This window comes from Terrapene carolina, unplaced genomic scaffold (assembly GCF_002925995.2).
Source record: "Terrapene carolina triunguis isolate 2854851 unplaced genomic scaffold, T_m_triunguis-2.0 Scaffold714, whole genome shotgun sequence".
Lineage (NCBI taxonomy): Eukaryota > Metazoa > Chordata > Testudines > Emydidae > Terrapene > Terrapene triunguis.
In genome coordinates this window covers 14221117-14234054 of record NW_020665065.1, presented here as the reverse complement: position 1 = coordinate 14234054, position 12938 = coordinate 14221117, and the positions used below count along the sequence as shown (strand labels likewise).

General features: G+C 42.7%; 1 protein-coding gene across 1 annotated transcript; it reads right to left on the bottom strand.

The window, feature by feature from the left end:
- Positions 1 to 1350: 1350 nt before the first annotated feature.
- MUL1 (mitochondrial E3 ubiquitin protein ligase 1) lies at positions 1351 to 9833 on the bottom strand. Its single transcript, XM_026660081.2, has 5 exons — positions 9714 to 9833; positions 8951 to 9085; positions 7629 to 7716; positions 6571 to 6691; positions 1351 to 3673 (listed from the first exon to the last, which is right to left on the bottom strand). The coding sequence occupies exons 2-5, from the start codon at positions 9071 to 9073 to the stop codon at positions 2944 to 2946; spliced, it is 1062 nt and encodes a 353-aa protein (XP_026515866.1). The 5' UTR covers positions 9074 to 9085; positions 9714 to 9833; the 3' UTR covers positions 1351 to 2943.
- Positions 9834 to 12938: the final 3105 nt, after the last annotated feature.

Sequence of the window (12938 nt, the reverse complement as noted above, 5' to 3'; positions counted from 1 at the left end):
CAATGGTTTGGAGCGCTCCTGCTTTGACTGATTCTCTAAGCAATGGTCACTTGAGCTGTTTGTCCCATTCTCACCAGGGGTGAGCATCTACCATTTCTCCAGAGAAGGTGATGAGGAATGGGCCAGTGCAGGGGCAGAAGAGGGAAGAGAAGAAAGGATGACAACCCATTTTGAACATCTTGTGCCTAAAAAGCAAGGGCTTGGCAGACTTCTAGTGCCCAGTAGCGGCAGGATGGGAAATGCAAAGTGAATTAAGTACAAGACCAGCAGCCAAAAGCCCCAAGGCTTTGGGCAAGTTTCAACTCTCCAGGTCTTTATTATCCCATTTGTGAAATGCGGATATGTACCTCATGCAGTTGTTTGAGATTACACATTTGTAAAGATACAGACCCTCCCTCAGGCTCTTGTTCCAATACAGGAGCCCCAACTCCCAGCCAGATCCTTGATTACAGTATTGCTTATTTGGAATGAAGAGCCATACTGCAACACATTCAGCACTGCTCCACTCTGACAGAATACTGAGACTGATGGAGACTGTTTCCCCTCTCGTTACACTGACTAACAGGGCCAATGACTACTGAGCCTTATATGGTTTAACTGTCTTAGTACTATTGGCACTAAATGGAGACCTGACATCTTCCCTTAACTCCAATTTTCCAGTTGTGCCTACCAGGGTGTCTAGAACTATCACAGCTACTAAAACACAAATGGTCAAAATATTAAAAAAAAAAAGACAGGCCTAAAAAGCCATCCAAGCGCCAACACAATTCCACTTTATGCCAAATTACTTTTCACCCATCAACTTCCATTGGAGTTGCCACCCTAATCCATCTCCTCCATCCTCTGGAATGTTTACTCCCGTTTATATGAGAAAAATCCTAGTACCTAATTGCTAGAATCTGTCATTGATGAGCCAACAACTTTCTATGTACCTCCTCAGAGGTATGCAGTAATGTTAACCAATCAGAACATGTTATATAAATGAGTGCAACGTTATTGGCTGTGAGCTCCAAGACCGTAGTTTATTTTCCAGATATGTAGTGAAATCTCCTCTTTAGAATGATCGTATTTCCTTTGAAACTGTTACCCTTTTAAAATTCATGGCCATAACAGAAGTTGAATATACTAGAAATATCTCAAAATATTTTGAATGTATAAAAAACACAATACATCCACTGACTTGGTGTTTACTAAATATGAAGATTTGATGTCCTCCAACGTAAATATTGACCTTGGTGTCACCCGAATCAGGAAGTCTTTATATTCCATTCAAGAACAGTTTCCATCTATTATTTAATAAGAAATTTGGGAAATGAAAGAGATTTGTGCTTTTTTTTTTTTGCAGATAAATGTTTATTTGTAATATACATGGTATGAAATAAAGAGGAGTACAGGAGTATCAACAAAGCTTTGCTTTATGTTGTGGTCAATGCACAAATATGCAATGCACCCCTTTGTTTCACAAATGTTGTGAAATAGTACTGAGGGTGACCAGCACTCTGTGGTTCACCACTACTCATGAAATCAGAATGTTAAATCAAAGAAAGAAAGAAAGGCAGAACGGTGTATTATAAAGTACATTAAAAAAAAAAAAAAACTAATCCCACTCAAGATTTTACTTTATAACCATTGTGGAAGTAGAGTTTTCTCCAACACCATACACTGTCTATTGTCGTGACGCTGCTTGGCCAATTTGTGTGTGTGTCAGAACAAACAGAACGCAAAAGAAATACATACAACATAACACAAGACTCCAGAGGAGTGCTGTTCTCTTATTGCTTACTGCTCTATTGCTGGGAAGTAGCAACATTTATTCTGACCTCATGGGCAGAGACAGAAACGTTTCGAGTCAGATTCCAAAAGCCCAAATAACAATCCCATCCGTCATCTCCATCCCAGTTCCTAGCCTAACTGACATCACTACCAGTCTCACCTACTAAAATAAGGGACATTGTCAAAATAAAAGCTCATGAGAAAGGAAATTTCTTACCTGCTCTACCACCACCACTTTAAGATTTGTTTAGTTTTAATAATCTAAGTCAAATTTACTTTTCACCATCAATGCCCTTTCCTTTTTGCATCCAACTCAAGCTTGGACAATGAAGCCAGACAGGTGAATTTCACTGTCTGATTTTCGTGTGCTAGAATGACGCAGTTGTATATGGATTTCCAATGCTGCAGAGAAAGGTTTAAAAAACAACCCCATATGTTTTGTGGTGGTGGCAGGAGAACAAGGAGAGGGCAATGTGAACATAACTGCTCACTCTAATTAAAGTCTTTCATGAAAATATTTCCATTCATACGAGGCTTCGTAAAAGCCCTTAAAAAATCCCTAATGCTAAATTCAGGCCCTAGAACTACTTGACAGCATCACTTTAATCCTGCAGTCTACAGGCCATCTCACACTCAAGCTTTTTCTAGCCCAGATATTTCAGACACTGAAATCAAGTGGGATCAAACCAAATCTACAGTGACTGCAGATCCAGTTACAATAAACCAGTAACACAAAGTACAAAAATCAAAAGATATGTAGATACTGACTGTAATAAACACAAAGGATTAGAAATGCAGAAAGAGAAACATATTAACTCACCAGCCTAATAAAAACTTCATTTCTGGAGATTGCAAAAACCATCCTCAAAGTCTACGGGGTGCAGTCTAAAGGAAACTCAATGCACTCGTTAGCTGGATTTGCTCCCTTTAGGACTAGTTCTTGATTAAGTTATAACCTTTACATCAGTTCTGCCTCTGCAGTAAAATTCTACTGTTGCGTTTTGGATCACAAGGCAGTCTCACCCGCTCACTCTTCTCCCAACAAATTTCACCACCCCCCCCAGGAACAGCACCTGCCCAAGTTGTCAGATAGGCCAACCAGCTGGAGGACTTGAGAAAACCCCTTAAGAGGGGAAACGTTTTTGCAAATTGCTCCAAAGCCATGACCGTTTAGCTGTTATATAAAGGAACCACCCTAGCAATTGCCTGCCTACAAATAGGGCATTTCTTTGGGTCTGGAAGTGCCTGGTAGCACTCATCACATGAGCAGACATGCCCACACTCCAGAAAGACACATGACTTAATGTTATTCAGACAGACGACACAGGCATTTTTTACAGTCTCCCCACCCTCTGTGTTCATGTCATGCCTTAGCTGTCCCTGAATCTGCCTGAATTCATCTTGCATTTGTTTCAGGCGCTGCTTTTCCCGAAACTGCCGGTACTGCTTCCGCAGAATGAAGAAGAGTGTGGCGCAGGTTGCAAAGCCGAAAATGACTGTCAGGATTTTCCAGAGTTTGACATTTGATTCTTGCTTCTTCAGCAAGGAGTCAAAATCCAGGCTGCTCAGATAATACTGCAACCCTTGCTTGGGGGGCTGCAGCTTGATAGTGTTGTTGTCTAGGACCAACTCTCCTACTCCCGTTAATGTTGCTCCGACCTTCAGCATCTCTTCAGTTTCTTGGATGCCTTTGGGACGTTCGCCACTAATGTAGTGGCCAATCACATCCGTGAAGGACTGAATAGAGGGATGGAACTTTTCATACACCGTCTCCAAGCTGAGTTCTGCAGAATCCAGGGGCTTTACCACCCTTACTGCGACGTTGGCACCGTCCTCGTGAGGCACCAAGTCAAAGGGTGTTGCATTGGTTCTCTGGTGGATGATCTTTTCATAGTCATTCCTGGTGGAGGATAAGTGAGTGAGAAATAAAGCAAATGCAGGCATAGCCATTTTCCCATCAGCTGGAACACGTGACAAGCAAAAACACAAGCCACTTTCCCCTAATTAAAGACTAGCCATGAAATAGGTGTTTAATCTGCTTTGTTGTACACACCATCTTCAAGCCCTCTACTCTTCTATAAGAGGAGGTTAAAAAGTCTTCAAAAGATACACTGAAAGTTGACTAATTTTATCCACAGCCAGGAAAAAAAAAAATCTTTAGCACCACCTAACCCTACATACGTTAAATCAAGAAAGTATCCTTCCTCTCACATACTTGACAGTAGCATACTACAGTGTTGTGAGGCTCAACCAATTAATGCTTGCGAAGTAGACAAAAAGTGCTAAAGAACAAAATACTACATTAATTCTCCTGGAACAAGTACCTTGACACTACTGGAGCCACTGAAACTTTCTGCAGCATTTGATCCTCTTGAAAATTCCCTCCTTTATATGAGTGTGCCATAACTGGGCTTTTGGCAAAGCACTGGTACTATTTGAATCCTATTTTTTACATGTCCTACCAAAGTTTCTCTAGTTTCTACAAAAGTTTCTACAAAATAACTGTAAGGCTGTTTCTTTCTGTAGCAGTGTTGCCTGGGGATCTGTATTAGGCCCCCGTTTTGTATTCTCACACTTCCACTTAGCTCCATTATAAGGAAGCACACACTGCACTTCCCCTGGCAAGAAGACGACACTCAGACATATCTAATTCCATCTAATCTTCCAAATGGGTTTCCAACTTTGACAAATTGTTGTGTGGCAAGAAGCACTGCATGGCACATAAGCAATTTTAATAAGTGTAACCCGATTAACTGAGGCTTTGTTTAGGCTCAGAGAGCGGAGCAATGATCCGATTTCAGCAGGTTCATTTGACAATGCGACTTCCGATTCCTTCTCCAGGTACTGAGTCTGGGATTCATGTTCTCACCAGATTTATCATTTGAATTATACTGTAGGTCTATTATTAAGAACTCATTTCAACATCTGGGGAATTTTGCCAGGTTGTGACCATTGTTCAATATGAACAATTTACAGCTGTTGACAAATGCTCTTAAACTAGCTAAGTTGGATTAGTGTAATTCCCTATTTTCCAGTATTTTAACAGCTACATGAGGGTCACAACACATCCTGATCTTGAAATCTTTATGTAGGCTCCTCCATAAATTCTGCAGTGATTTTAGTTTATAAGGCTTTTGGGAGAATGCCTCCCACCCCAAATGACACTTCTGCTTCCTACACCCAATAGTTTCATGCATTCTCTGAGTAGGCTACTTATGTAAAGTCGCCCAATCTTGAAACTTTGGGGTGGGGACCAAGGGCTTGTAATAACGACTCTCCTCACGCTTACAGAGTGAAATACCCTCCCGGATGTAAACAACTGCTAATGTGCAATAGAATTCTAAAGTAGGTTAAGGACGTGACTGTTTGCTGCACACTTCAGTTCGCCATCACTGATTTTTTATGATTTTATTGAACAGCATTCAGACTTAGTGAGGAATGCTCTAGGAGGCTCAGATTGTTGTTGTTGCCACTGCTAATAATAATCCACGCTACTTTAAGGCTTTCCCATTCCCACCACTCGGTTGCCAAGGAATTAAAAACAAATGCATCATGATGTTAAAAAACCTCACAAAACAGTGTAAATTGCCCCTGCAGTAGCCATTAAAGGGAACTAATAAAGTTGGCAGGCCCAAAAATCTGACCTATTTACATTAATTTGTAAAGAAAGTGAGTGTTTACAGGTGTCTTCCTTCCCAATTACCACCATCAACACTCTCTACCCTGCTCACCTCAAGGGAAAAGAAAAAAAGAAATAGAAAATGGGTTTGAGAGAGAAAAATTTTCAGCTCCTAAAGAAAGATTTAATATAGGGAATGGGATGGAAGATGCTAAATCTTACTAAAAAGTATCCATGACATGTACATGCACCTTCAATATATACACACGTTAAGGGATTTACAAACTTGATACATAACTTCACCCCACACTGAAACACATTCACCACTGAGTTCAATTGCAGCAGCTGGTTAACACTGCACAGTAATATTACACACCAGTTTCACTTACCATCATACCCAATTTTCACAGCAGAAAGAATTTAAGGAGCCAATAAATGGAATTTGGCTAGGACACCAAAGTTAACAATATTACTTCTCACGGCAAGTGTCATTTGACCTCCAGTAACCAAGTGGTTACGGTTTGATCCGAATGACAGCATTACCAGCAACAAAAAGTCTGACAATCCACCTATCTCAGAACTGGAAGGGACCTTGAAAGATCATTGAGTCCAGTCCCCTGCCTTCACTAGCAGGACCAAGTCCGTTTTTTTTGCCCCAGATCCCTAAATGGCGCCCTCAAGGATTGAACTCACAACCCTGGGTTTAGCAGGCCAATGCTCAAACCACTGAGCTATCCCTCCCCCGACACTGGAGCCTTGGTTCAAAATTGATCAGTAACCCATCCAAATACTGACTAGACCATTTTAATTGTTGAATAACTCTCATGTCCATTCAAATCCAACACAATATTTGTCTGGTTTTGAAACAGCATCCATAATTCATGGAAAACAAAATACCCACCCAACTAGTTACTAAGTAACCTTGGTTTACAGGCTATTTTATACAGAAGGAATTGCCCTATAGTTGCCTCTCCCAACAAGTAAACTGAGCTATAAAATCTAGTTCACTGCCAAACTCTTGCATTATTCAGTAGACTTTATGACCAAATGAAATCACACCACTAAATTATCTCACCAAATTCAATACCCAATTACTTTCTTTGGCAGCTGTCTTCATCATAAAGCCAATAGGGGAAGCATATATGTCTGGATCTTTTCAAGAAGAGAAGTAGACATACCAGATATGGGTTGTTCGATTCCACACCATTTTATGCTCCTGTAGTGTCAGCCTCTGAACTACCCCCTTGCAATTGTCCACAAATTGGCTGTTGAGAGTTTCCTTAACAGACCGCACAACACCTGAAAGATACAGAACCATTTTACCAAGAGTTATAAAGGCTATATATTTGTTAACCATTATTTATTATACATATCATTTTTATTACATATAAAATTAGTAATGCCAGAGTTAACCCTGTTATGCAACAAAGGAAGACTATGGTATAGACAGGCTAAAAGTATAAGAAGAGAATTAGTGCTTTGAATTGTCAGCAACTGTCCCAGATGAAGAACTAGAATAAGGTCTAGAGCAGTGGTTCTCAAACTAGAGCCGCCGCTTGTTCAGAGAAAGCCCCTGGCGGGCCGGGCCTGTTTACCTGCCGCGTCCGCAGGTTCGGCCGATCGCAGCTCCCACTGGCCGCGGTTTGCCGCTCCAGGCCACTGGGGGCTGCAGGAAGCGGTGCAGGCTGAGGGACGTGCTGGCTGCCCTTCCTGCAGCCCCCATTGGCCTGGAGCGGCGAACCGCAGCCAGTGGGAGCCGCAATCGGCAGAACCTGCGGACGCGGCAGGTAAACAAACCGGCCCAGCCCGCCAGGGGCTTTCCCTGAACAAATGGCAGCCCTAGTTTGAGAACCACTGGTCTAGAGGGTCAGGAGGTGGATATAGGCTAGGCAAGGAAACAGACACACTATTCTAGGGAGACTGCCTGACTTTCTATTCTAATGGAGGTCATTTAATGTAAGGACTTGTTTGGGATTAGACAGAATCCACTGGAAACATTAGGAACTATTTTATACATGTATGTGCTGAGCCTACTGCTTGAAATGGAACTTCATTATCCTTGTGAGTTTTGTTGGATGGTTCAATGTTTTCTTGACCAACCTCTGCTTTAGCTACCTGAACCAGTATCAGAGATGCTGGAGAAAAGTTATTTTCTTAGAAGAAGGGAAGGTGAAATGGAAAAGATTGAAAGCTATATTTATAACCCTTTAGTGACCCAGGCACTTCTGCACAATACCTTCAATAACTGCATATGGGACACATTTTCCTGGTGCTTCCATAAGAATGTTCTTCAAGTCTTGATCTAGATTCACTTGTTTTGCTCCCTACATAAAAAAGAGCCATATGTATCAGTAATTATAGACTAAATGTGTGTTATGAAACAGATGTAAAAGAGACTTCTCATTTATGACTAATTTCTAAAGACTGTTGTGCAGATAAACTTGGGGGTGGGGAAAGGAGGGTTTTGAGGAACAGGGGGTCAGTTCAGTGCTAATTTACAATAAGCACTATATTTAGTCTTGGCAGGGTTAGGTTTTTATTGGTAAATGTTGATTTCACCATACACATACAAATCGACAAAAAAAGAATATTTCCATCGATAATATCAAAATTTACAGATAAGCAAAGTAAGAAAAATGCTGCTTGAGAAATTATTAGAGTTTGATTTAAGGATATTTACTTTGTATATTTTGGCATGTGATGTTGACAATATGGGTTTTAAGTTACAAAGCTTGAACTTTTTGAATCTCAATGTCTACTGTCATTAAATAATGATTGCCTGGCCCCTCCACAATTTCCCACAACTGTGAAAATTTAAATTGATAAAAATTAAAAAAAAAGTTTAAAAATAATCAATATTATCTGTCAAAATTGTCAAAATATAAAAAATAGAATTCTGCCAAGCCTAACTATATTAAGTCTTTTTCCTCTCTACTTTTAATAGGACAACTTTACTTTTATCTAGTGTTTTTCCTTATAGACTTCATGGCACTTTACAAGGGATGTCCGTATCATTATCCCCATTTTATAGATGGAAAACTAAAGCACAGACTGGTGAACTGACTTGCCCAAGATCACCGAGCAGGTCAATAGCAGGATCAAGAACAGAACCCAGGTCACCTGAGTCCGAGTCTAGTGTTCTATCTTAAATCACAGTGGGAATTACTTGCTATCATAAGTGTATCATGTTAATCTAATAAAACACCTCCAAACACGCTTATCATACTAGTTAGTTTAAGCTATTACTGTGAAGCAATTCCTGAACCAGTTTTAAAATACTGAAAAAAAAAACAATATAAAGGGGGAAACACTTCTGGGAACAGGATAAATACTGCACCTTCAAACAAATGGAGCACTAATAACACACTCTACAGCCAAATAAAGACATGAAATATTCAATTAAGAGAAAAACATCTCCAAATGAACCAAATATTTACTCATCAGAATACTTTATTCTTTTATATGGAGTTTCTAACCTATGATTGTGCTACAGTGTTACACAACAAACTGTAAAGTTAGTACTTTTCAATAATAAAATAAAAATATCACACAACTGACCTTGAGGCTGTGAGCAACTTTAGATTTCTGCCTATAAATGGAGTACAGAATTGCTGTGACAGCCGAACTGGTAGCCAGCAGTATAAGTTGGCCAGTGGAAGGCCGCTCTGCATTTTCCATCATTGCAATTTAGATCTAGTTCAAACATATTTAAAAAAAAGAAAAGAAAAGAAAAGGTTACGGTAATGATCAGGTTATTAAGAGACTCTCCTGTGGAAACTGCTTTCCTGTCATCATGCTTTTGAGAGGAACAGACCTCATGAATGAAAAGCATTTACAGTGGTCTCAATCTGAGTCAGAAGCACTGACCCATGGGGGGGGGGGGGGGGGGGACCAGAAAGCAGTTCAGGACGCAACAGGGATAATTTAGGGCAGAAGCTGATAGGTCCTGGCAACAAGGGAGAGTCAGCTGGTGTGCACTGTATAAGCACAAGCAAAAGCAGGGCTGATGTCAGCTATTTACTTTATAGGGATGGTGGCAGGAGGGCGAGGTGAGGAGAGCAGTCAGTGTTGAGCACAGTCAGTGTTGAGCCCTAGCGTCTGGGAAATCCAAATGTGACCAATGGGCAGGCAGGTCCCCGCCCCATCCTACCTGTCCCACCCCCAAAAACTTCCCTCCTAGCCCCAAACACCCCCCTGATAGCGCTACTCTCCCCTACACCCCCAAGGTAGCCCCACCCCCCCAACACCCCCTTCCTAGGTCCACCCCCAAACACCCTCCTCCTAGCCCCACCCCCCTTACTTTCTCTTCCCCATCCCTCACCCCGCCTCCAGCGTCCTCTCCTAATGCACCCAGCGCGTGTCCCCCCGCAGCCCGTGGGGGGAAGGGGGCGAACCCCTTTCAGGGCCTGCCCCCCGTATGACGCCCCCGGCCGCTGCCTCCTCCCGGGGCTCCCCCGCGCTCTGTGCCAGGGAAGGACACTCACCCCACCCCGCCCTGCCAAGCCTGTCCCTTTCCCTTCCGGCGCGGCCTGATGACGTATACGCCTACACTCTATCCGCGCGCAGCATAGAGATGAAGCGGGGCCATAGAGAGTGGGGCTAGAGGAGACACGCGGGGTCCTCCACTCCCCCCCCCCCCCTCTGAGACAGAGTCCTCCCTGCTTTCCTCTAGGGCTGGAGAGACAGGCGGGAGCCCCCGCTTCTGCATGGCCCCAGCTTGCCCAGTGCCTCCCTCTGGGGATGGGAGCCAGGGTCAGGGCTTCTCTTCCCAGCTCTGCCCCTCACCTGGAGCCTCCATGATCCCTGCTTCTTAGCTAGGGCTCCCCCCAGATAGCTCTCACAGCACTTTACAAAGGAAGGCACTGCCATCAGCCCCCTTTTACAGCTGGGGAAACTGAGGCATACAGGGGGGAAGCGATTTGCCTAAAGTCACCCAGCAGGCCGGTGGCAGAGCTGGGAAGAGAACCCAGGTCTCTTCAGCCCAGGGCTCTGTCTGCTAGGCCACACTGCTTTATACATTTACATAAAAAGAACGAGGAGGACTTGTGGCACCTTAGAGACTAACAAATTTATTAGAGCATAAGCTTTCGTGGGCTACAGCCCACTTCTTCGGATGCATATAGAATGGAACATATATTGAGGAGATATATATACACACATACAGAGAGCATGAACAGGTGGGAGTTGTCTTACCAACTCTGAGAGGCCAATTAAGTAAGAGAGAAAAGAAAAAAAACTTTTGAAGTGATTATCAGATACAGACTAACACGGCTGCTACTCTGAAACCTACATTTACATAGCACCTCTAATCCCAAAGTTTTGCAAACAGGAATCATTTCACTGAGAGCCAGTACTAGTCCAGTGGGGGCCTGAAGCAGGAATAATCTGAGCCCCGCTTACCCCTCAGCCACACCCCTAAATATACAAATTGCATTATTTCCACAAACCAAAAAACATACCAAAACAACACATACAAATACACTTGTTAAAAAGTCCATGTTAAATAAGATGAATGGTATTTTGGGGGGTCATACTAAACTGGGGGGCCCTTGAGCTGCTTGGAACCTTAAACAATTGCTTATTCTACTTATGCCTAGCGCAGTCTTCACTCACTGTTGAAGAGCAGAGGTCTTTGGGGGTGGAATTCAGCATAGCACTGCACAATTGGCTGGGGCCAAATTTTCAGATGTGGTTGGAGTAACAGCTAGGCACCTATGTAATCTATATTTAAGCACTTAAATCATAGAATCATAGGATATCAGGGTTGGAAGGGACCTCAGGAGGTCATCTAGTCCAACCCCCTGCTTAAAGCAGGACCAATCCCCAACTAAATCATCCCAGCCAGGGTCTTTGTCAAGCCTGACCTTAAAAACCTCTAAGGAAGGAGATTCCACCACCTCCCTAGGTAACCCATTCCAGTGCTTCACCAATGTGTGGCTTAATTTTCTGAAGCACTAGGCACAGCTCCTGTGGAAGGAGTCTGAAGTCAATAGGAGTTGTGGGTGCTCAGCAACTTTGAAAATCAAGCCACTTAGGTGTCCATATGTGGATTTAGGCACACAAGTTTGAAACGCATGGCCTGAATGCATTATTGGGGAGGAGATCACCCTCACTTAAGACAGAGAGATTTCACTTTGGAGATCTATTTATCTATAACTATATCTGTAATTATACCGTTGAAGAAGAGTTCTGTGTAAGCTTGAGAGCTTGTCTCTTTCACCGAGAGAAGTTGGTCCAATAAAAGATATAACCTCACCTACCTTGTCTATATAATTATACCACATTCATCACACCGGCATCTCTTCTTTGTTCCCATCAGTGCTGTATGTGTGGTTGATAGGAGAAGTTTCAGGGGCTCACCAAGAAGAAAATTTGTCCCATTAAATGTAATATTTTCAAGGCTGATTAAGTTCTTTTCTGTGTTGCTTTCTTTCTGTCCACTAGATGGTGAGGCACTCACATTGATAGTGAAAGTAGAATCTGGCTTTAACTTTGAAAGAGCTAGTGGTGGAAAGAATCATAGAACAGAACAGGGGTAGGCAACCTATGGCACGCGTGCCGAAGGCGGCACGCGAGCTGAGTTTCAGTGGCACTCACACTGCCCAGCTCCTGGCCACCAGTCCGGGGGGCTCTGCAATTTAATTTAATTTTAAATGAAGCTTCTTAAACATTTTAAAAACCTTAATTACTTTACATACAACAATAGTTTAGTTATATATTATAGACTTATAGAAAGAGACCTTCTAAAAACGTTAAAATATATTACTGGCAGGCGAAACCTTAAATTGGAGTGAATAAATGAAGACTCGGCACACTGCTTCTGAAAGGTTGCCGACCCCTGGAATAGAATATCAGGGTTGGAAGGGACCTCAGGAGGTCATCTAGTCCAACCCCCTGCTCAAAGCAGGACCAATCCCCAGACAGATTTTTACCCCAGTTCTCTAAATGGCCCCATTAGGGATGGAACTCACAACCCTGGGTTTAGCAGGCCTATGCTCGGATGGGAAGTGTAGATCACGTCTAATGTTAGAAGCAATGAACCTAGCCAGTTTCTCTAATTCCTTCAAATAGGAAATGAGGCCCGGGACAAATTCCTTGGGATATGCATATCGATAATATTCAGTTCTATGCTAATGAGCTTCTTATAGTGCAGCCATCATCCTAGTATCTGAGCTACTGAGATACTCCTAGGATGAATATAATCAGCTATGGTACTGCGGAGCTGCTTGGATCTCCATAGGGAATATACATGTCATGTAATTGGCCGCTAGATGTCATCAAGCACTTCCCTTGCATTCTCAGAGAGAGCGAGTCCCAGTGCAAAGGTTCCTGTTGGCTCAGCCTGTCACTGTAGGAGGACTGCCCCGTGATGTTTCCACTGCTGCTCATACAAGCTGCCTATGGAGCACTTTTTATGAGTCGATCTCAAAGGAGGGAAAGCCACCGTTAGCCCTTTTAATTAAGAGAGGGGAAATGAGGTATCGAGAGACTAAGGGCCAGATTTTTAAAGGTATTTAGGCACCTAAAGATGCAGATAGATCCCTAG

Bases quoted from the DNA above. Each gene is read 5' to 3' on its own strand.
- MUL1 (XM_026660081.2), bottom strand. From the start codon at position 9,073: ATGATGGAAAATGCAGAGCGGCCTTCCACTGGCCAACTTATACTGCTG. The intron at 7,717-8,950 runs GTCAGTTGTGTG...TTTTTTATGTAG, and splicing joins AAGTTGCTCACAGCCTCAAG to GGAGCAAAACAAGTGAATCT. The intron at 3,674-6,570 runs GTATGTCTACTT...ATCCTCCACCAG, and splicing joins AATCGAACAACCCATATCTG to GAATGACTATGAAAAGATCA.